The sequence below is a fragment of the Apteryx mantelli genome, chromosome 1, assembly GCF_036417845.1.
Source record: "Apteryx mantelli isolate bAptMan1 chromosome 1, bAptMan1.hap1, whole genome shotgun sequence".
Lineage (NCBI taxonomy): Eukaryota > Metazoa > Chordata > Aves > Apterygiformes > Apterygidae > Apteryx > Apteryx mantelli.
Genome location: NC_089978.1, coordinates 9,563,100 through 9,588,594, shown reverse-complemented (window position 1 = coordinate 9,588,594; position 25,495 = coordinate 9,563,100). Strand labels below are relative to the sequence as shown.

Here is a 25,495-nt window from a genome sequence, read left to right as displayed (position 1 = left end):
TTTGAATATGTTTCTGCATTGATAAAACATATCTTGAATTTCTATAATTCTTTATTTTCAATGGTTCTAAATGTGACTGAGATTAAGAAACATTTTGTATCTGCAAAACAAAACGCACAGAGAGCTGCCCAATAAGCAAGACACATTTGATTTAAAAGGTCATCTGAATCAGCATAGCACCTTGGCAACAGGGAGATGAGTTGCTGAGAGACCCAAGATGTACATGGACTTGGATCTTTTGGTCCTAGTCATGTGGAAATTAAGCATGCCACAAGAAAAGAACACGTCTCTGGCTTTTCTGGGAGCTGCTGGCTGCGTCCTCCGACGCTCCTGCCAAGTGATGGCACCAGAGGCATTGATGCAGTTTGAGAAGTGATACTTGTTAGGGGGGCCTCACCACAGAAGAATCCCAATGCTTAACAGTTTTACAGGATAAGAATTCAGTAATGACTAGAATGGATTATTTACATGCTAAAGCTAAGCAGGCACTTGAAGTGCTCAGTTGTCATCCTAGAGGAGGGAAGTTTCCCAGTATAAACAGAAGTAACAAGTAAATAAAACACAAAAGAAAACATAAAAATCAGCCATTCCTTTCTAGCAATGGCAAGGCAAGTAGGGCTTCAGAAATAACAAATTTCAATGCAAAATATCAGCCAGGAAGATCAAATGAGACTTCCATGATTGGATTTCTCAGTATACCATTCTCTAATTCCATTTTCAGTTCATCATACTTCCAAGACAGTATAAATAAAATTTTGTCATTTGCACAGCAAAATATTCCCTTTTCTTTGTCTCTTTAGAGCCTCCTCTGCCCTTCAATCCTGTCCAGAACAAGCACAATTTTACACACCTAGCAGCACTGTTTGTGTATCCTATTTTTTCTTTTTAAAAAAGTCTACTCCCTCCACAACTGCCCAGATTCATTTTCTAAACTTTTCTCCCCTTTTCTTCTACCAGGCATTGTTCTGCCTTCTCTTTTGTTCCATTCTCTTCTTTTATGCCAACAATTCCAACAATTTCAACTTAAATTCCCATTTACACCGGGCTGATTTTGACTACCACTGTATGTAGGTGACAAGACACTACCAGTTGCTACAAGCTTTCTGCTGCCATACACACTGAGGGCATTAAAGCGCAGATAGTTTCCACCACAGTGTATTTCTATGCCAACTACAGAACATATTCCAATATGAATATCAGGAGTGGAAATTGCTGAAAGAGACAAAGCAGTACTGAAACCCCTAATCTCCTCAAACTAGTGTTTTAATAAAGGTGCACATCTCAGGACAGGCAGGAAACTTCTGCCTGTAGTCTAATACCCACACACTAAGAAAAGCTTAGTAAGATACCTCTGAAAAGCTACCAAAGAGGCACTGGGAATTCCCAAGTCAACACCTGAGAACTCCATAGAGTTCCAGTGTGGAATCTGCAGGGTGATATGCTGCTAGCAGACAGAGAAGTAGCAACATGAGTTTCAGCATCCTGACTAAATCCTGTAGTGGCTGGATAAATCCACCCTACAGCAGTTCTGTTTAGATGAAGTATTCCTCCTTTCCTGCTCTAAACTGTTGTGCAAGTTGCTTGACACTTTTACACAGTGCTTTTTACCCCACAGGGGAGCCCATATCCCCTGGTAGATGTGTGTGTGTGGGGGGGGTTGTTTTGTTTTTTTTTTTTGCGCAAAGCACTCTGTGGTGTTTGTGGATAAAAGGCTCTTATATAAATGTACGGTGTTGACAATGTGTTTGTTTGAAGAGAAACAACTCAGCTTGAGATCCAAAGCTTTGTGTGTACAGCACTTACTTCTTTTTCACTCATTTGGTTGCTTTCAAGCTTTTCTCATTTCAAGTTCTTTCAGCTGGCATAAATTCTTAAACACTTAGATTTGTTTGTCTATTGCTTACAATGCAGAATTCTAGTGTACAGAGCTGTGGAACCTTGGAAATAAGCAACAGTTTGCAGAAATTAAGTTAGATCAATAATTTTTTCCTATTAAAAACTGTGGAATTTCTCACTTTAGAGCAGACATCCCGCTGGGGCAGAAACAGCAAGAGACAAATGAGAGGAAAGCAATAGGCCTTTGGAGCCAAACAGACCAATCTTAACGGCTGAAATCCAGAGAATAATCCCCAATTCAAGCCAGGACTTTTTACTTTTAAAATACACAGCTATTTAGCAAGTCCAAAAGACTAATTCTGATTTTTGTTTAAGGAAGTTTGTTTTTGAAAAGGCCTTGCACAATTTGAACAAGAGAAGAGGGGTACATCTAGGAGCTGCCCACAGTGGGCAATCAGTAGAGAGAGTCACAACTCCTGAGGGCACAGGCTCCAATTGTGCAGAAAATGGGTTTATTAAATGCCTCCCTACCATGTAGCAACCTAACGAACAGCCAGTTCTTAGCTGTTCAAAATTCATATCACCTCGCAGCAAAGTAGAGCAACATAAACCTCCCTTTAAAGAAAGCAGAACAGAATTTAACCTCATTAGAAATAAGGAAAGTGAAGGCTGAGTAGAGAGCAAGCAGTGTGCATTAGTTTTTGTATCTGACTGAAGTTTATTTGTTTCACTTTTCATCCATATAGGAAGGTGTTTCAGACCAACTTCTGTTACATTACTGGTATGCCTTGCTAGAATGGAAACATCTCTTCGTAATTGGGTCTTAAACAATTTTGTTGAAACTTAACCCAATTACCATTAAAATAAGGGGACAATTAGTAGTGGTAGGAAAGCCCCTCACACTACTTCCCTCTTTCCTGTATCAAAGAGAAAGAGGAACGTCACACCAACCCTCTGCAAGACTATCACCCAGAGCAACAATTTTAGTCATCAAGATCTTGTCTTATAGCTAGAGCTTGTTTAGACTTTCCTTTCATGTGGAAGAGACAGTGCTTTGGCTTCATAAAAGCTAGACAGATTTACCAGCATGAGAAACCTGGACTTTGGCCACAAGATAAGCAGGAATCCACATGGGAAGAAAATTACATTTGGCAAAATCCCAAGCTAAACTCTTCTTTTTAGAGAAACACAAGCAATGACAGAACAGTTTGCTTCTTTGGTCACTGCAGACTGACCATTTTACTCTCAAGTGAAACAAAAAGCACCACCATCATTTATTCAGCTGGAATGCTGGAAACAGATGCCTTGCTACTCAGAGCAGGCTGTCTGCACTGACAGCCCAAACTGGTGGAAGAAGCTACTCTAGAAGCTGAAGCGAGGCTCACCTGAACACAATGTTGCTGTGTGAACTGATGTTTTTCCCTCCATACATAGAAAGAACCCAAGAGGGGCGAGGCCTCACTCCCCACAGTCTGAAACACTCTTCCGAAAGTGCATCAAAGTCCCATTTCTGAGGCTCAAACATGTCATTGACACCATCTGTGCACATGGGCATCACCATCTCAGTGCAAACCTGAAAGAAAGAGCAGGGCAACAAGATGTATTCATGGGAGACTGTCCAATAACTGCAAGTGCAATATTTAAATGAAAAAGCTCAGACAGGATTCAATCAGTAATTACCAAACTATCAGAACACAGATAAAGCAAAAGCTTTATTTTTCAGCCACAAACCATTCCCTGACCTTAGTGGTTGTAACTGGAAAAGGGGGGGAAGGAAAAAAAAAAAATATATATATATATATATAGCCTGGAGGCCTCATACTGCCCACCAGGGCAACTACACAGTCCGTTCTTGCTTGCCTTCTTTTCCAGGTGCCTTCAGAAGTAGACAGGAAACAAGCTGAAGATTGGAGGAGTGGTTTTGATGAGCCCAGCTGCCATATTCTTCATTACCCATGTGGTGGGGAAGGCAACACAGCCCTAAGTTCCTCAGAGAACAACTTATGAAATCTGCACATTTCCTGGGGCTGCCAGAAGCAAAAAACAGGAGGAAACAGCCAGGTGCAGACCGTCACAGCCTGAAAACCAATTCAAACAGCTTGGTTGTGGAAGCAGCTGCCCTTTTGCTCAGAAGGGAGGTTGTATATGAAGGAGTTGCACATGCTCCATAACTGAGACAGGGAGAAGAGAATGCCTTGGACCCTTTACTATAGAGATGCACATTTTTGTTGCCTACTTGACAGGAAAGGAGGGGTCTCAGGGAGCTACAGCATAAATAGCTTTATTTGAAAGAAATCAGTATCAACATATCCTGGCATATTTGCATACACAAATTGAGGGGTGTGAGGGGAGAAGATGACTAAGATGCTGCTTCTGTGCATCATTTTCCAGTCAATATATAGAGCTGAAACTCAGTCAGGCAGATAACAAAAGACAACATGAACCTTCTGGGGAAGTTGTTTTTCTTGTGCCCTGCCCTCCCCCTTACTACAACCATACTAGCTTCATGTTCACATTTTTCTTCACTAGATAAGTTACTTCATTATAGTAGTCCTTATTTTTTCCCTGTATGTTTTCTACAGGACAGAAGTTAGTATCAAAAATCAACAGGTAACCCTATTTTCTACAATGAGAGCATTGCATAGTGTTATCGTTACTCTTATAAACAAGCTTGAAGTGTTCAAGTTCTAAGCCAAAGAGAAAAATATACACAGCTTGCAATTGTTTGGAGAACATCTAACACCACAAACTGACCATGAAATTGTCTATGAAAATTGACCATAACCTCATTCATTTTCACTTCTAAATCCAGCCTGATTTTGAAGGCTTGGGTTGTGTTTAAAGCTATATATAAAAAAGCACAGAGTAGCAACTCTACTGTAGCTCCATCAATTTACATCTGGCCCAACATGTTGACAGTTAAATGACTTGACAATTCCCATGAGCTCTGGCCCAAAAAACCTCAAGGAGTTGAATTTAGAGATGATGGATCACTTACCTGATAGTACCAACCCATCTGGCCCAGATTCTTTGTTGCAGTCTGAGACATGTCAAAGCATGAGGCTTCTCCTGAGTAGTTGTAGTAGACATTTACTGCCTGGAAAACATTCTGCAGCAATGGTTTGTCCAGAAGACTGGGATCCGTCAAGAACTTGCAGACTACCTATTAAAAAGACGGAAGATGGGAATCTCAATCTGAAGAGATAAGGATTAAAACACTATACCTGATGGGATATCAGTTTCTTTTGAAAGTACAGTCTTCTGTACCTCCAGACAGTGTCTTTCTATGCAATTATATACCCTAAGCATTATCATAAAAAAAATTACAGTATTCCATTTTGCAGTGCATTCTACTCTGAAGAACCTGAAACTTTGTTTCCTGATTTAGAATTTAAAGAGTACAACCTTAATATTCCATTAACTTAGCTTTTCAACCCAATTCCCATTCTTTAAAATAGAGGATGCTTAATAAGGAATATGTGGCTCTCCTGGAATGAAAGCTATTACATGTAAATATATGACAATGAAGCTCCAGGCCCAAATTTGGGTTGTCTGCAATTTGCCATAGTATAAATGGAAGCATCTATGTCAGGAAATTTTTAATTTTTTTTTTAAGTGCTATTATATAGCAGCATTACAATATTCTTGCTTCTTCATGTTTGGAAAATATAAGGTGGTATAATGGGAAACCGTTTTGTTGCTGAAGAATCAAGAGCACCCTCAGGTAAAGTTAAATTCAGAATTTTAACTGGGGACAGATCACACTAGAGTGAAAAAAAAAAAAACCAGAAAACCCAGAAACCACTGCACCAGAAAGATTTTTCAGCTCACAAAACGTAAAAGAGACAATATGCTTCCTGGCAGGGCTTTCTCCTTACCCTGCTCTCATAGGGTTGTGACAAACACAAGGACAATGAAGAGCAAAGGCTGTGTATTTGAGTTCCTAGCCCATCAGCAGAATCCAAAATTATTCCTGCAAGGAGCAAAGGATGCACTGCAACTCTAGAGCTGTTCAAGTACAGGGTTATATGCACACATGGACAACTTACAGGATTCCTACAGGTTATTAACAGACCATTACAGGAAATTAAGTAGCAAACTGTGCCTCTTCCAAGAAATGAACTTATTATCCATCCTCCCCATTTAATATTTTCCCTCATTTTTGTTGTGGAAGCTCAGGAACTGATCCCTCCCTTCTTCCCAACAGACAAGGCCAATGCACAACTTTCGTATTTTGCCATCCCAAGTGTGTTTTGTGGTTTGGCTAGCTCAGCTATCTGTTCTGAACTCAGCAATTAATGGTTTGGAAAGCTCACTCTCTCATGCAAATACACACTGCAGACAGATAATAGTACAGAGGGCTGCAGACAGCCCTGTATCTGAAACTCAGATGGTGTTGTGAAGCAGAGATCAATACTTGTGAGAGAACACAGGCGGCCAGCACTAGAGAACTGATTAAGTGATATATATTCAACTACTCTAACATACTTTTGCCCCTTTTTCACCCTCAGTCAGATTAGAGGTCCTGGTTCAGAGAAAGTACCTGCACAGCTTGTATCATCCAGATTTCATACATTAATATTGTCCAGAAAAGCAGAAGCCTTTTCTATTTTAGGTTTTACTGAGTTATATCTCAAACAGAAATAGAGTAAACAGTGGTGAAGGTAAGCACATTTCTTATGTTGCATTAGGTTGATAAGAAAGCAGAAATTATCTGAAGGCATTCATACTGTCCTCTGCAGACAGCCACACAGGACAGATGAATGTCCATCCCCTTCTTCATTAGCCAGCTCTAAACAAGAGGAATTCAATATCTTCATTTTACTTGTAACAACTACAATTTAGCAGCAAAAATACTAAGTGCCATTTTATCCGTCTCACCTGCCATACACAGTAACCCAAAGACATGCAGGGAAATTCAGTCAGGGACTAACAAGAACAAACTCCAAGAAAACAGAAATACTGGATAAAGCACTACAGATAAACAAAGCTTCACAGATGAAGGTTTGCAGATGTGAAAAGTGACCCTGCAAGGAATACACTTGTGGGGATCTGCATTTCCTCTCTCATTAGTTTTCTCACATCAAAAGGGACATAGCTTAGAAACTTTCCCTTTGCAAGTGCTGCCAGCTGAGCTTGGCATCAGAATCTCTAATGGCATATGCTTTTTTTGTGCAGCATTGCTCCTTGAGAGTAACTCTGCAGGCCAGCTGAGATTTTTCAGTCATCCCTGCCACTTTTCTTTCTCTGGGATCTTGATGTAATCCATTAGCCCCACAAACAGCAGTTGGTCAGCAAACCAGCTGATACACAAGAAGATATTGCCCCTGGTTCTTTTTCAGCCATGTTGGCTTTACAGAGCCAAAAATAAAGAAAAAAGGTGCATGCAGAAGGGGAGAATTAGTTAAACTCCTTCAGCAATAAGACCAAGCAAAAAGGACTTCAACAGCCCAAGCTTAAGTCAGGTCTAGAGGATACAGGCACTCAGTTACCTGTATAGGCCAAGCTGGCAGAGGCTGTAAAAAGTCAGCTTTGTAGGGATAGTCCACCATAGCCAAGTTTATCCATGTTTCACTCAGCCAGTTCTTCAACATAGCTGCATCCCGAAGATTTTTTAATGGGCTGCACAAGTGAAATGTGCTGGAAAGCCACTGTAAACCTGCATCTTAAATAAAAAAAGCAGAATTAATGTTTAATGCATCTGTGTCGATCACACATAGGCCAGCTGTATTGCTGTTTAAAAAAAAATATTTCCCTTAGCTTAACTAATCTAGTGAAATCATTCCGCATACTCACAAGCATCACAGACTAAAATTTATTTAGCATCTATTTCAGTGAAAGGAAATATCCATATGCTGAAGTGTACAGATTGTACGTCACAGTTAAGATTTAACATTATGTAAGACAATATTATCTAAAAAACCAAAAAACAAAAACAAACAAAAATCCCCCCCCCCCACAAATTTACAAGACATTTGGCATTTTATGACAGGAAGTAACATCCTCTGAGGAAGGAAAAACATCAAACCAGTCGGTTCAAAATGCAAGGCCTCTTGTTTGATCTCCCAGGAATCTGTTTGCCTTTTCTTCCACTATTTTTATCTGATCTAGAATTCCTCCAGTTCGGCTTCCCATACTAATCAGCTACCTGGTGATACTAGGCTTTCTCCTGTAGGATTCTGAACTGAAGTAGCTAGAGAAGTGGGGGTTGTGTGTTTTGGGGTTTTTTTTGTTTGTTTAATTCCTGTGCTGTACAGCGATCCCAGCTGATAAATTCATCCAAGCACCAAAACTATAAGAACTGCTGTGATTTTCTATTTCCAATTGCCTCAGTTCCTGTTTAAACTACTTTTTAGAATAAAGACACCATTCATTCAACTTTGCCAGAAAGGAATATGAGCCTTGAAGTTCTGACCTGCAGTCAGCTCCTATCTGATCTTGGAGATGTTTGGACCTGGATTCTGAATCACATCACATATAAATGAAGCAACTGATCCAACAAGACAGACTGATTTTAAAAAAATAACACTGAGTCCATTTCACAGTTTTGTATGACTAAGTATAGTCTCAAAAAAAAAAAAACCCACAATATATATACAAGTGCAAGTCATAATGCAAGTTTACTGATTTTATGAAATTATAATATAATCCTGAACATAGTTATCCATGGAAAAAAGTATTGGTGAGGTCTTACCTGTTGAGGAAAGACGGTTAATGGCACTCCAGGAATTCCGGATGCTTTCTGAGCAGCCCTTCCCACTCTTTTTGAAATCATTAGTCACTATACTGAAGTAAGTGCCACAAGGAACCAAATTACCAAACTGCCAGATTGGAGCAGAGGCTGCCAGAGCTCTGCAAATGCACAGAGGAGATTGTCTGGTGAAACACATGCATCCTGAACCTCTGCAAAGCGATCTCCCCTCCTTTGGGCAATACCCTCCCCACAGCCACTAGCTAAGTAGCATTTATAATTCTGCTCAGACACTCACCCCTAGCTGAACTAACCGTAACGTTGCAAAGCTATTCCACAGGTCTGCATGCAAAGGCTATTGAAGGTTACCAGTCTCAGATGCTAACACAGAGATATCAGTTAATACATAAAGTAGAAATTCAGAGTTTGCTTACTTCATATTTCATTCTCATCTAGCATCTAGGGCTTTCACACTAGGCCTTGAACAAACTCAACTAAAGTGAGAGTCCCTGCCCACAAGAACCTATTCTCTAAAAGACAAGGGGGGGATTATTATTCTTGTTTCCCAGGGGGGCAACTGAGGCGCTAAAGAGATTGAAGACCTGCCTCAAGTCACCAGGAAGTCTATTACTGAATTAAGAATTCAACACCAGACTCTGGAGTCTGGTGTCACAAGAACATTTTGCAATGATACTGAATACAGTCCAACATAATACCAAGGGGGTAGGAGGGTGGTGGAGAGGCAGAAATCAAAGGAAACTAAAGAAGTCACTTACAAATTCAGTGTTCATAGTGACTGTTTTTATAAAACTAACAAACAGATCTGAAAAGACACACCAGCTAGTACTTGCTGATCTACAGTTGCCTTTATAAGAAAGAAGTACCTCTTCCCAAATTCAAAGTGACTTAACTCCTCCTCCCAAAGGTGAAAAATTCAGGGCAGCTTGAATTATGGTACTTGTCCCAGTGCCATAATATTTATAGCACTGAAGCTACAAATGCCCAGAATAATGACTGCTCTGTGTTCAAGCAGGACAAGCACACTCACCCAACTACCACGTGGGGGTACTTCATTCTAAACCAGGCCGCAAGCATTCCTCCATAAGAGCCTCCAATAGCAATGACCGGACTAAAACGGGCTCCTACAATATTCTCCTTTAAGTACTCAATTAGTACCGCAAAGTCTGCCAGAGCTTGTTCTGATGTCAGGTAATTCAGATGCTTGGAATCCTGAGGCAAAGAAAGCAGGTCATATGCAACACGGGAAAGACTTCCAAAAGAAGCCCTTCTCCTCGTAGGAGCTAGTGAGTTCTAAATCTGTGCCTGATAAAAAATGAAATATTCTTTTCAGGTGTTTCTTGAAATGCTATAAAATACCAGACTTTTTTTTTTAAACATCCTAGAATTAAGAGTTAAAAAATTGGATAGTCATGTGCTTCTAGCACATCTAAGTCTTATTCAACTTCCTCAGGCAAGCAGTTGTTTCACTGGCAAGAATTATAATAAGCAGAATTATTTTAATATAGACCACATCTAAAGAGGAAAAGAAATAAGACACTTACACTGAAAGATTCATTTCCAAAGGGCAAAGATTCTCCATAATATCTATGTTCAGCAAATACTAACATGGCACTAAGTTCTTCAGCCACATCCCACATAAAACCCTGGTAAGAGGAAAAAAGACATTTTAACAAGTTGAGAGTGAATTAGTTCGAAAGGTCTACTTTCAATCTAGTTTAACTGAACACACATTCTTTGATTAGGAAATATCACTATCAAAATACAACTAGAAAGACAGAATGCAATTTGGTTTTATGGTATCATTGAAGTAAGAAAATACACAAGGCAGATATCCACCTGGAGACATGCAAAGGTATATGTATAAACAAAAATGCAACAAAACAGTAAGCAGCATTGTTTTGTGAGGATACACTCAGACAATCCTGCCAGAACTCCTATGGCACAGGCTTAACTCATAGAAAAATAAAAATAAAAAGGGACAACCCCCCCCACACACTATTTTGATTTCTATGGACTTTGAATATGACCATGAACCCCCTAAAACTTCTTCTGTGCTTTCTTTTGGCTTACTTCTCCTTCTGTAATCATAACCATCATTGCAAACTTTCACTTTAAATGATATTCTGATGCTGTTTCCTTGCTCTTCCATATTTTTCAGTAAATCACTACTGAAAAGCAAGGATTGTAACTCAGCAAGAATTTGTTTTATACATACTGTGTTATTGCAGAACCATGTGATGTCTCCTTCATTGCCTGTATAAAATAGTATTGGTCCATTGTCTTTCTTCCAGTGTTGATCTGCTATTAGATATCGCTGCTGGAATGTAAGATTTTCATCAAATCCAAAGTGATCAATCTGCCAGAGCAAGAAATAACAATATCTTCAGAAAGCTAAAATAGATCATGCAGTGAACTGCAAGTGGTGGCAGTCACTTTGCAGAGGAAAAATAAAGTGAAAAGTTTTACTAAGATCAGAAAATCTAAAACTAAATTCATTTATATTCTTGGATTCCTAATGCATCAAAATCTGCTTTCCTCTGCCTTATGAAAGGAAACAAACCAGAATTATAGGTCTATACATTAAAGGAGAAGTGTATTTTCAGGTACAAGATACACATACCCTTTTTACAGTATTATATGAGATGGAGATGTTCTAAATGTATTCAGGAAAGCAGACAGATCTGCTGAGGGATCACGCAGTATTCTAATATGAGACTGTACCAATGAGTAAAGAGAGCCATTGTCCTCCAACATTTATAGTCTTAGAAAAATTCCTGACTAACCTTAGCATTTAAAAAAAAGAAATCCCTTCTCTCTTGCTTTTGGCATAAGGTTGAAATTTAAACAGATTCATGTCAGAATACTGTGTTTGCTTTTTGGGTTTTTTTTTGTTTAACTCTTAGGGGGAGAAAACTCTAATTCTCTGCAGTTCCTATGTTATTGACAGATTTTGTAGATAGTTTTGTCAAGTGCTTCTTCTCCTCTCCTGGCAGTTTTCATTAGTTCACATCTCTCCAGAACTCCCCTTTTCCACCTCCCTACCACTTTTAGAAGTATTCTAAGCCTTTAGACATCATTTAAAAACCCCAAACCCCATAGTGTTAGCTTTATTGCCTCATTAGAGATGCACTTTCAATTCCTAAGGTCAATTTTTCAGCTTTCATTCATACTGGTTTGTATGTACTATCCCTGTTGACCCTTCTCCAATTGTTTAGCTATACTGGAAAGTTTATCAAAATTGCTTTTACAGGGCAACTTCCTGCATGGGCACAATCTTCTTCTGGAATCAAAACACCCACACAAGTTTTTACTGAAAAAAGCTATTCCAGAAGAGCTATGCTTGTTAATTTTCATGTATTCCCAAATCCCAAAGCATCACTACTTTTGCTCATCAGTTGAGGACGACCTGTGATTTCTCAATTTTGACTTCTATCCGCACGAAGCATCATCTCTTCTTTCTATACTGTTTTGTGCTGGCTGAATCCATCTGACTGCACACGTCAGGGCTGCCGGTGGTAAGAGCCTGACATCTGCTGGCTTGAACATCTCTGCTCGTCCGTCTGCCTTTACGCCAGACTCTGCCAAATCCCTTGGCTGCCCTAGGAACCAGCTTTTCGAATTTCGTCTGTTTTGAGAGCATCTGTAGGTTAACATTTAAAAAGAAGCAAATCACATCAAATCCAAGCACTAGCTGCCAGAGTAGTAAACTAGCTGCTGGGAAGATTTCTCCAGCTCAGGAAAGGGAGCCTGACTCTTGACCTGCAGGATCCAGCTACTCTACACAACATGTCTATGCCTACTTTGGGCCAAAGAGTGTAGGAATTTATTTATAATATACACTGCTGCAAACCGTTTTTTCCAAACTGTCTCAAAGCTTACCCATTCTTGGGCCTAAGGATCAGACTTAATCAGACCAAAGCGAGGAGACAGGTGTGTGTTGTAGCTCACTGCTATCTGAATAGCAGAAACAGTTGAAGGCCTGTGCGTTATCTTGATATACATATAAGACACAAGGTCCTTGTCCTGAATAAGCTAACCTCATTGACTACTTCCAAACCTAACTAAAACTATTTTATGCACATTCTACATTTTTGCTCAGTGGGACAATTTACTACTTACTCAGAAGCACATGGCAATGTTATTGTGCACATACTTAGAGGCTTTTTCACTGAATTCAGGTCTTGACAACATATGCTGGGTTCATTTTACATGGATAACTACCTTGGTCCTTTTTCAATTGCACAGCCATTATTAGTTTTAGTTTCACCTTTTACATTAAGCATAATCGAGCGTGATTCCTAGCAAGGCAGAACAAGCTCAGCATCTGAAAAATTTTTGGTCGTAAGACTTTGGGGCAATTAAAGAAAGATTAGATGTACTTATTAGAGCACATGTAATAAAAAATTAAAATGCAGTTTAATAAACTTCAATACTATTAGAAAGCACACCTAATACATCCAGGTGTTTCAGGTCTGTTCATAAGGTAGAGAAGTATCTTTCTCTATGTAACCTTTCTGGTTAGGCTGCTGCTGGCCAGAGATGGCAAAAAAAACTTAGGCTCAAGTGTCTTGTCTGCCTGATGTGGAAGCATCTAAAATTAACCATTTAACCCAAAAACTTGATTCTGCAGCCTTCATATCTGAAGTCAGAGTTCTAGCTAGCAGACTGTACCACAAAAAGTATTCACCTTTCCTGGCCTACAAAGTTAGGTATCAAAATCTTCACAGTGCAGATGGCTTAAAATGTAATAGCCAAAAAACTGTGGGGGGGGGGGGGGAACCACAGTAGGTCAATGCATAAGCACCGTTTTGACACCAGGCCAAGGTTATTCAAAGGGGTATTGTACAGAACAGATTCTAAAGCCCACCTTATTCTTCCAGTTCCCATGAAATTGGAAAATTAGGACAGTAAAATTCAAGTATGTATGTATTTTTCCTGAATTATGGCTTATTCTCTTTTTAAATATTTGATTTACTACAGTCTTCTTCTGCTATGATCTGTCTGTCTATTCCCACTAAACAGAGAAGACCAAAACCCCAATGTTCTAGCGAGGGTCTCTCAGCAACAACAGGGAGTAAAGAACAGGAATTTAAGTTTTCCTTTGTCAGTTTTACTGGCCAAGTTGACTAAAGTGGCATGATTCCACCCCTTGATTACATGGCACATGCTGCAGGCTCACTCATTGCCATCAGTCACTTCTTTCTTCTCTCCCATTCCTCCCTCAACCTGTAAAATTTGCATAGTCTCTGGCAGCTAAACTGCCTCTGCTCATCCTATTCACATCAAATCATGGACACGTAAAAGAAAATACACTACTGAGACCTCACATCCAAACTTCTGCTCAGAAGCCCCCCCCACAAAAAACCTATTACTTAACAGAAGAGCAAGAACTTTATTGCAGGATGATGCAGTTTCTTATCCTGTAGCAACTTGTCTTTGCAAGGGTAAGACACATAACATGACTAGAAAATAAAACCTAATGTTTGTAAGCAGAGAGAGAGAGAGAAAGATGTCCTGGGTACCAATTACTGAGAAGAAACCCAAAGAATTTCTGAATCTGGAGGATCAATATGCAGTCTGGAAGTGTCCCAAGGCATATCTCTTCACAAGAGGAGATATGTTTGAAAATGTGTGAAGACAGACTGAATAATCACAAGAACCAACATAAAATTGTAAAGTGAAACGTTTTGATACAAAGGGAAAGCTGTAGTCCAAGAACAGCAGATGGAGCTGTCATCTAGCCAAACTGCTCTGCAGGAACCTACATGGCTCCCACAGGGGAGCTACCTGTTCTCATTCAACAAGTGGTTTCTTTTGCTATGTGTTATAGAATGGATACACAAGTAAATGCCATCATGTGTTGAACTACATTTTACAATTCAAGTCACTCAGATTTTAGGTTTTTTTTTAAATCAGATTTTATTAAGAAGTTGAACCAGAAAATTTCTTTTCCACTCTTATGCAAAAGCAGCAAGACAAGAACACCTACTTTTGCAACCAAACCCACTAATGAGATAGATCAGACTAACAGCAAAAGAAAACAGTTTAATGCATATTACAATACCTTAAGTGCTGGTTAAGAGTAACACTGGTAAAAGCATATTAGCATATATAAGGTGTTCCATAATTACAATTACTACCAGGATGAGATTACATGTCAATAGCAGATGCAAGGTCCTGGGCCAGCTGGCCTTTGAGTGGGAGGTTAGACCAGATGACATGCAGAGGTCCCTTCCAAACTGTAATATTCTAAGATTAATCTAAAGCAGTTACACAGCCGCAAATTTTTAAGCTTCCATAAACAGTGCTACCTAGCAAACTGGTTAGAAATAAGAATACGATCAGCCGCAGCAATACAAACCATAACCTCAGAACTATAGCAGCACTTTAGAAATGCAACTATGATGCACACACAACAGTAGCTCTGATACAGATTCAGTCATTCATAATTTTGACAGTACCATTCTAAAAGGGAGGACAAATATAAGAAAAGAAGGGGTACTGGAAGTAAGAAGTTATAAATAAGTTTAAGGCACACTTTTCTAAACTGAGATGGGCAGGATAGGAATAGTTTGGAGAGCTGCAGCCCTAAGACAAAGGAAGCAAGCAACAAACTCTGTCCCATGTACAAGAAAAGGGGTCATCTTTTCTTTTTGCCTATAGCTTCAACTCAAAAGTCTCGCAAAGTGTTTGGGGAAAATACCTACGTATAAACAACAGATTGCTCGGGAGGCAGCCAACTCCAGATGGAAGACTGCAGCCACTTAACAAAGCGCTGCCACAGCTGCCGAGAACTGCGTGCACTGAACTTGATTAAAAACACAGGTAGGCAGCACAAGTCATTTTGTCTGAGAGGCTGATGAGCTCCAGACCCGAGGTCCAAGTCAGCAGCTTTGCTCTTCTAGCCCAGAGGAACTTTCTATAATGAAGTACAGCTCATTTGCTCAGGATGAGGAGCTTTCTCTGGACTGGTCCACTGAGCAAACTCCCATCGGAAGGAAGGGCCGCAGCATACCTCATCGCCTTCCGCTCTAAAAACAAGCCACATTTCTTTGACTTTACCTTATATGTACATGCGTATCATGTGCTTATGCTAAGCTGTCAATGATAATTTGTCTCTGTGGGGTTTTTTTGTGTGTTTTTTTGTTTTCTTTTAAATGGACTTCCCAAACCAGCTGCTCTGCTACACGCTTCTCCCCCAGGGAGCAAATGAAAAAACAAATGCACAACAGATGTTAATGTACAGATGTTAATCTGCTTAATATACTCCTGGAAGCATTCAGAAACTACGGGACTGAGTAAAGCATAAAGACAAAACAGGACAAGGGGGCTAAAAGAAGCACTTCCTCCTCAGCAGCACCTTAAGATCATTAAGGACCACAGAGGCAGGACAGTTAAGCTAAGCTTCCTCCAAAGGAGATAACACTTCATAGGATAGCTTCTAACAAAAAGCTGTGGTAATTCCCCCAACACACACACTCCTGAGTTTCTGGCAAAATTGCAAGCTTCTGAAAGCCCTTCTGTCAGGTCTTGTTTTCCAGTTCTCTAATAGCTCTGTTTTCACAAGCTTGGATATTCTATGCAAAATCGAGTCACTTAGTTGTTTACCAGCGAGAAGCCAGCGGATTTTAGGAGATTTCTACCCTCCAAGCGTTCACGGAGTTGTTTTGAGTGCTCATCCTGTCTGAATTATTTCCTCAGGATAGGAAGATACAGGATAGTCTGAGGATATCCTCCGGCCATGAACAGCAGTGGGGGCACCAGCCTCTTTGGGATTTCAGCGATGTGTCTCTATTCCTGGCTTTCCTCTTAACAGGCTGTAGGACTCCAGTCCAATTAGTTGGCCCTGTCATTTTTGTTTCCTCTTAAAATCTTTGTTTCTTCTGTTTAAGTTGTAAGCTTATGAGGGCAGAGCCTGCCTTGCTACCCCTGTACAGCACAATATTCAACGAGGTCCCAAATTTGTTAAGAGTACTACTATAAATTATTAAACATTCAAGTTCATAAAAATCACTTCAGTAGTGATTTCACGTGCTATTTACCTCTTTGTGGCAGCAGATACATGGAATCAGAAATGAAAGCTAAATACAGCTGATTTAAAAAAAAAAAAAAAAAAAAAAGAGCCTCCCTCCCTGACATTATCCCTGTTCCTGCATTTCTCCCTCTTGCACACGTGTGTATTACAGCCTCCCAGGACTGATCTTTTGTTTCATCTCACTGACAGCTGCAAATATTCTCTCAGTTTGTACCTGACAATTTACTGGCTTAAATATGAAGGTTAGCTATGCTTTCCATCTTTTCCATTTTAAATGCATGGAATTAGGTATTCTGCAAGGTATTTATCAGTTGGATTCTCTATTCTTTTCTTGAGAAGCTGGTACTTGTGCATGGGACAATAGAAATACATAATCATTTGATACTTTATGGAAGAGGAGGGAGATGTAAACTATATCTTGCTGCACTTGGCTACATGAACTCACTACCTTGAAAGTCCTACACCAAAGTAGAAAGGAAAAAATTGAATTCAAGGACAGAATCTTGATGTCATTGAAAAGTTTTAAACTCCTCATAACAACGGGGCAATTCAAAGGTTTTGATCATTAAATTTACTTCATTAATTCGTCATGTTTAACAAAATACACCAACACAACAATACGTGCTTTTTTATATATTAATTGATACTAACTTCCATCCAACTGGTGATGCTCTAGAACAACAGTTACCAACTTTTCCCCAGCTGCCAAATGAGCTCCCTGAACAAGCTTACAAGTTTGCACCAAAATGAATGCAGGCTTAAGTGTCTCATCATGAAAGCACCTCATGACTATGTTTTCACGAGCACATTGGCCTTCCACTATAATCATGCTTCATGTTTTTACTGAAGCTTCTTTTATGCTGCAGAAACCATGTCATCTGCTCTAAGGAGGCTGTAACCATTTAAGGAAGTCTGTTTTTAGCACTCTATTACTGCAGTGATTAAAAAGCACTGACAAGGAAACCTCAGACATGATCTCTACTATTGCTGTGTATCATACAGTTTGGTCAAGGCATTTCAAAGAAAAAGACTGAAAAATGTTTGAACAGCTATGTTGTAGGATAGCAGCAGGCTCTAGTCATGCCAGGCCTTGTTAGAAACAAGTCCCTTCCCAACCAGTATACGAAGAAAGGTTATTTCTATTTTGAAAATCTAAACAACTAAGGTGAATAGGAAGAACAAGTTGTTTTTGAAGGCCAAGCTATTAACAGTTTTGTGCTGTAACTGAAACTCCAGATTTTCCTTATCATGTAAGATAAAGCTCAACGTGCCTGTGGACTTTAAAACTTAAGCAAAAAATCCTCCAGTAGTCACAGTAAGGCCATAACTCCTTATTACAATTTCTCCAGTTGGAAGGACTGTCAAAGGTTCCAGCCCTCCCAAAATTTTCTGCCCCGCAGGTGAGGGTGGCAAAGCTCCAGTTAAAGGGAGAACATGCGTGATCAAATCAGGAGATGACAAGAATCATTTCAATCAGCTTTACTGCTGACACTGCCATAAACAGTTTTCAATTTCATTGCTACCCTGTTCTTCTCCAAGCAATGGGTGGGCTTGTGTTCCTGAGAATCAACTGACTATGCAAATTTGGAACAAATTACTATGGCAATAAATACATTGAATGTTCACGTCATTAATGTTTCAGTTCAAGGCATTATCTCAATGAGACGCTTCCATGGGACAAGGAAAGGGGCAAGGAGTAGGGAACCAACAGCTCAGAGATAGATTACTCCAGGCACACTGGTCCATAAGGCTGAAATAAGCAGTGAGCAGATGCAAAACACCAGCAAAAATAAAGTCACTCTTGTGAAAAGTCTCAGTCCCAGAACAGACAAAGGCCTGTGACTTTTTTCCATCTTCCTTCCAGACTGAATTACAAATCAATCAACACTTGGAAGATTTTGGAACACTTGGAACATTTACTCCAGAGTAGAGAACAAATTTGTCCATGAAGCTTCAATTTGTCACAGATGAAGCTGTATAAAAAAACAAAACAAAACACATCTATTCTAGTTTTGCTGAGATAGTCCTGAAGCTTTGAAAAAGACTAATTAGTTAAACAAAACTTTCCAAAATTTTATTTTCCCTGATCAAAACTGTTTTCATTTGAAAGGCTTTCTCAGCCTTCTTTAAACATGGGCCTGGGGAAAGAAAGCATTTCAGAAGTGGGACAAAATATTTTGATTTGTACAAATTAAATATTTTAAGCCACCTCTATCCCTCCAAAAATTGTTTAAAGTTTCAACTTTTACAACTGCTTTATTTCCCAGGTTTTCAGAGCTACAAGCAAAGTTGCTCCATTCCATTATTTTCCCAGCTCTAGTTCACCACTATTATTTGTATTTTATTTTCTACAGATAATCCTAGGCATGCCAGGGGAATCCATAGAAGAAAACAGACAAGACAACGTGAAAATGAACAGGAAAACTGTCCTGTCGTCCATCCAGCTGTTCTAATTAAACAAAGCACAGGCAAGATAACATTTCAGTGCAGGGATGTCTGTTTATTTGTATGAAAAGACACTTAACAATACTTACTTAGGGCTAAGTGCTAAGGATTTTACACATGCCACTGTGGATCATTTATTTAACAGCTGCCAATTTCGTTAAGCATTTATGGGAGAAGGGGGAAAAACATTTCAGAAAACAAAACAGGGAAGAAGCAACTACTCATACAGGCCTTATGCAACAGCAAAAAAACCATAATCCCACACCAGCTGCTACTCTGGGATGTTTGCAACATACAAACAGCAAAAAACAACTATCTACTTGCAGGGCTTTGCGACATTGGTAGACCAGATAGTAAGGAGATAGTAGTATTTGGGGAAATAATACGCTTGGATCTCTGCCACTGATAAGCTTTTCTACAGATTGCTCTAAAGCAGAAACATCCAGGTTTGTTGCCATGACCATTGCAAAAGCTCTCCAGCAGCTGAAAAGCTCTAACGAACACACAGATACACAACGAGTCTTTATACCAGTGCAATTAACACCCAGAACTGAGTTGGGCCACAGATGCTTTTCTTCTCATTGCAAAGCAACAGTTTTCCCTTATAAAAATCTCAGATTTTTATCTGAAAAGATTTTTTTTCCCTATTTTTCTCTTTCTGCTTCAAAACAGGCAAGAACATATTGTTATAGACTAGTTCTGAATCTGTTCAGAACAGATTCCGAATCACTCCACAGACTTTGCTAATAGTGATTTGCCATCAGCGTGTAGAACAGCGAGTTCCTGCTTAGGAGCTGAAGGAATCTTGGGTTCCACCATAGTAACTGTGACTTGCAGGAATGAAAACTCTACACTTGCAGGCGGCCACTTATCACTGCGTAGAAAATACAATAGGAAAGCCAGCATCTCCAGAACAGCACATGGTTTTGAACAGCTTTTGTGGAAGACCCCATTTTCAGGGAATCAGACAGTAAGGAAAAATTAGCTACTATTTGAGGCATAAATCAAACATTTTTGTTAATGCTAGTTTTGCCTTCATTCACTTCCTGTAGTTCAAGCTGGACTCAGTCCAAGCCCCACTGAAGTCAAAGGGCCCGAAGCCCATCACTTTCTGTTCCTGTTGTCTTAACAGGAAGCTACTGCATGGAAATCACCATGCAAGCCTACCTCTGACTAGCTTTCTCACACTAACTCTCTTTGTGGATGCCTTTAGGAAGGTTTTTTACTTCACAATGCAAGGAAGCTTACTCTCTTTGGGAGCAGAATAAATTAAGCAGAACAGAAAGCAAGTGCACCGAGTGTGCCCATGTGAGCAGCCAGAGGGAGAAGGCCGTGCACAGTAAGTCCTTATCTTTACTCACCATATATTCACATTCCATGCAGACAGGCCTTTCAGTGAACACTCTCTTCTAAAAAGAGAGATGCTTCTTGGATCTTACTCTACAAAAACCTTTCCCAGGTCATCTTCCACTAATCACTCTCACCTTAAGCTTGACAATCAGCTTACATAGAGACAAGATACAAAGTTTATGAGAGAGAGAAAAAGCTGTTCTGTCAACTTAAGGATAGAAAGAGCAGACCACAAGTATCAGAAGTTTTGTTCTTTGAAGTTGCTCACTATGCATGTTTAGAGAACAGCAACCAGACCACAGGACAACCGACAGTGCCACTTTGTCGTAGCCATGTAACAACAACAAGTACCAGAAAGCATTCCATGCATGTCAGGGCTGAACTAAAATAAAGCATGGGAGAAAGCATCTAAGTTTTAAATAAAAAATGTTAAAACCCCATACACCAAGAAAAGGAGGACATTATCTATTGAACTGTGCTGAAAAGAAATGCAGTTCCTATTCTCCAGTCCTTATTTCTCTGACTTCACATACCTGGAAATAAACAGATTAATCATTTTGCAAACATCTGCACTGAGTGCACTCTGGTTTTCCCATTAAACTTCTGAGTTTCACTGCTTTAGATATAAAATCTACATATTCCAGAATTGGAAATTTTAATCTTAGTATTAGTTTCGTTTAGTCCTAAAATGAGAAAAAATATTGATCAGTTATCTGTTGTCTTAGACAAAAGTTGATTAGCGGACAAAACAGCATTTACAGAATAGCAACGTTTACAGCCAAGGAGCAGGAAATCTTCTGTGTTTCTGCAAGTTCCAGAACCACAGCTTAGTATATGCAAGAATCCAGAGAGAACAAAAGTGCAAAACCCAACACCTTACTACGCCATTATCTAATGGCCAGCTGAGATAAAAGGCCCAGGTTGCCAGATCCTGAACAAAGAACGGCAGAATCCCCGCCCATGGGTTTACAGTTCAGAAATACAGAAGAGCACCATGGTTTAACTTCCCTACAAACTGTCCATCCAGAAAATCTATGAAAACAAGGACAAGAGAGTCCTTACTATGCGATAATACAAAAGGAAAGGGAAAAAAAACTCTAAAGAACACTTTTCAAATATAACATTAAATTAGATGTATGACATATAAGAAAAATAAGATACTTCCGGTTTTGAAGATTTAAAAATAAATCTAACATGCAGCCTACTGTCTCTCACCAAATTGGCATATGTTACAAGTTATCTGCATAGTCCACAGTGACTTTCTATGCTGTTGGATGGTCTTGATCTCTTCAAATGAGATGATGAAACCAATCAAACCATTAATATCAAATTCCACTTTGAAGTTCACACACACACACCAAAGAGAAATTTAGATTCAAGGTTTCAATTCAACTACTAGAAACTCAAAGACAACTGGTGCAAGTCAGCACAACTTCAGTGAAATTAACAGCATTCATCTCTGCCGAAAACCTCATGCAGGTCAGGTATTTATAAATAACTTTCTAATTCAGCTATATGCAGTTTCATCGATTTGTTATTTAGTCCTTTAAACCTTCTTTGTTCAAGGAATTGTTCAGTGACTTCTTATGGCTTTTTAATGATTAAATCTAGTGCTGCTTGAGAGACAAAAATACTTGTTTTCAGAGACAGGAGTGATTACTGACACTTTTTGGGGTCTCCGTATTAACTGCTGCCTTGAAGAAAGGGACTGCAAGTTGTGAGGAAATTAAGTGTTTCCTGTTTAATTTGAGAAGCTGATGCCTGCATTGTGACCTGCAGATAAGTAGTGCATAAAAATAAAAGTTCACTAACAAGCTTTAACAAGTACTTCCTTGATTTCCTGTCCACTGAACAAGAGCTATTGTTTTCTGCTTATAGACCTGGTTTATAGCTTACAGCTCCATTTTTAAAATCACATTATGAAATCACAGAGTGAGAGTTGCCAAGTCCTTGTGTACTACTTGATGAGTAAAACATACAATCTAAGTAATTCACCAAACATCATCATCACTTCTTCCGTAACCACTGACATTACTTTTAACTGGTACCTAGGGGCTAGGCAAAAAGCACTTTGTTTTTTCCTTCACCAGAAGTTAAAAGGGCTATTGTGTTATGTTGCCAGACACAAAAAATAAATCCATCTTAAATGTTCCCAACATTTATTACTATTCCGAGAGGCCAACCTGAGTCACAATAAAATTGCTAACCAGAATTAAAAGTGCTAATCTCAGTCTGTCTTTATAAGGGAGTTTGAGCCCCACGGATGAGGATTACTTCATTAGTACTAAAACACCATACACAGTGCTGTTGTATATATAAACATATTTAGTAACATTCATTTACATGCAACATTCAAAATTTCTAAGACTGAAAAAAATGCAGAATTGGATTAAATACATTTTGTTCCTTAATTATAAGATTCATTCTTGTGAGTATAACAGATGCAACATTTAAAAACAAAACTGCACTCTTATCTTAATCCAAACTAAGACAGCTTTGTCATCAAAAAAGGCTCTTCACTTCACTTTTTATTCTCCTCATCTATACACTGATCTGACTGAAGTCGAATTGTGTGTAGGGGGAGGGAGGGTTGCTGTAGTAGCTGTTTTCAGGTGGAGCAGAAAAATTCTGAGATTCACTAGCTTTCTCTAAATTGGCCATTCCTGTAAGACAAGAAGCAGCATGTCAGAAAAATATAGCTTCTCTTCTCCCTATCAGTCTTTCCCAAATTGTCTTTTCTTCCTTGAAACCTGCATTCTAATTTTTGCACTTCTAATCCCAAGGCCTACATTTTCTATGCCTCAAACTTCAGTCTGCAACATGAAATAGGATACTAAAGACACCTGACACAGCTGGAAAAGATCAAGATGCACTGCTTCTGAAACTTTAAGAGCGTCAACATAGCTTCCTTTTATGCACGCACAATTTGAAGTGCAGATGCTTATAGAGCAAAAAGAGTTGCAAATGGCTTGACTAAGATATGAAATATTCCCATATGTATGAAAACTAGAAATTCATTAGAAGCAACTAGAACCCATCTTCTGGAGATGTGTATATTAATATGAAAGACTGAATCTGATTGAAGAAACAGGCTTGAGAAATTGTAACGTGCTAAACAAAGTTTAATTTGCATATGTTGCATTGGTTCTTAGGCCAATTCATAGCAGTTTACAAGTGATGCGATCACAAAGTATGATTGTGGTGAAGAACACACCAGCACATTAAGTCCTCCAGAGCCATCAATTATGAAACTGAGTGAAGACAAGTCACATTCACTCTTTTCCGAAAAGACAGTTTATCCCCAAGAAGCATTCAAGTATCAGAAAATTTAAGGCATCATTCTGTCAGCAGTATTGCACATAAAGCATCATAAATTCTCAGGCTATGGTTTTTTTAAAACGCTGCTATGTGTGTTGAAAACACAAATGTAGAGGTACAAGGGAAGACTCTCCAAAGGAGAGAAAAGCTACCCAACTCCTGACCCTCCCCACTATGCTAAAAAGACTACTACTACATGGGCAAAGAGAAGGAAATGGCTCTTGAATGCCAAGCCTTTCCAATGAATTTGCATTGTGGTCACTGACATAGCTGGTCAAAAAGAAGCCATTCAGATAGTGGTCTTCTGCTTGCAGCTCTATATCATCTCTTTCTTTGTAAAGTTCAATTTTAAATGGAATAATTTAACACACAAACCACAAGCACTATTTTAGTGAGCAAGCTACCAAAGCAGAGGCAAGAATAGTCTTACCTACAGAAGACACTACTACAGCACGAGAGCTGAAAAGGAGACCAACTCCCCCAAGACAGATGTAATTTGTTGATGTAAAGATGTGAGTGTTAGCACAGTTTCTTAAAAGGGCTGTCAAATAATCTATGTCAACTTAATTTAACTTTATACTGGGGTAATTTCATTCAGGCTTTGGAGAATTAGAGGGCTGAAAGTTACCAGTTATTTATGAAGGGGAAAAAAGTCACAACCCCAAGCTAAAATAATAAAATGTATAAAGTATTAAAGAAAAGGGTGTGTGGGGTGGGAAGCTTCTAAAGGCCAAAAGTGAATAAGCAAAAATGGCAAGAATTAAGGGCTCACATGAGGACAAACCACACCTCTTCATTAGTTATATTCTACACATCCAGCAAATAAGATTTGCAAGCATGGACATACATGGTCCAGTAAGCAAGACACACGAACTAAAGATCCCAGTCACACTGACCCAGGCATTGTCTGACTTATGCTGACAGGACTAAAGTATAGAACATGGAGAAATAAGTGTTTGGCACTTAAAATAGTAAAGAAGAGGAAGTTTAATGTAAGTTAGTGTCAAGATGAAATGTCTAATTCTGTTGTTTCCCCATTTTCATAAAAACAAACAAATATCATTGCCTCTCACTGACAATAAACCCACAACCATGTTACAGAAGGCCTATATGCCTTAGTATCAAGAAGCTCCCTTTAAGCATTGCAATTCCACTTTTCTTTTGTAAAGAACTGTTTAAACAATCCCTTCTTAACTTATATATGAAAATTTTGAACTGCTGAAGTTCTTCAATGTGCCAAGTTAATGAACTGTTCATAGTGCTCAAGAGAGAACTCTTAAGGAACAGAACTCATGCAAGGAATCTATTTAAACCTTTCAAAGTTGGATTTTGTTGAAGTGTTAAGTATATAAAGCCTCTATTCAAGAAATTTTAATACAAACAGGCATAAAAAAAACATGTTTTCTTTGTGACTTAGCATAATACATTGCTGTACTATAATGTCTTTTTATATTGCATGATTTTATAAAAATAATTTAAATTTATGTTAAAAATCATCAAAGGGAAAAACAGGAATCAAAACAAGAACTTTAGCTAAGAAAAAGAATCATCAGCAGGGAACAGAAGCAATGATTCATGTTGTAAGCATCTTTAAAGTTAATAATTAGTCATGTGAGGTAGCAAAGTATCATAATCCCTATTTAATATGTTGATCAGTTTAAACTGAGATACTGGGACTTGCCTGAGGTAACAGTGAGTTGGTAGTGGGCTGGGACTAGACACAGGATGCCTGGCTCTTAGTTCCCCTCAGTTCTAGCCATTAGAACTTGAGATGATCTGCAGCCTCACTCTGAGGTTTA

General features: G+C 39.0%; 1 protein-coding gene across 1 annotated transcript in view; it reads right to left on the bottom strand.

Annotated features, from left to right (window-relative positions):
* The window catches only part of PRCP (prolylcarboxypeptidase), a 33,118-nt gene that overhangs the window by 5,753 nt on the left and 1,870 nt on the right, over window positions 1-25,495 (bottom strand). The window contains exons 2-8 of the mRNA XM_067317587.1: window positions 10,764-10,904; window positions 10,090-10,191; window positions 9,576-9,757; window positions 8,531-8,688; window positions 7,329-7,501; window positions 4,835-4,999; window positions 3,222-3,409 (exon numbers count right to left, since the gene is read on the bottom strand). Of these exons, the coding sequence (XP_067173688.1) occupies window positions 3,222-3,409; window positions 4,835-4,999; window positions 7,329-7,501; window positions 8,531-8,688; window positions 9,576-9,757; window positions 10,090-10,191; window positions 10,764-10,904 (1,109 nt within the window). The remainder of the gene's footprint in view (window positions 1-3,221; window positions 3,410-4,834; window positions 5,000-7,328; window positions 7,502-8,530; window positions 8,689-9,575; window positions 9,758-10,089; window positions 10,192-10,763; window positions 10,905-25,495) is intronic.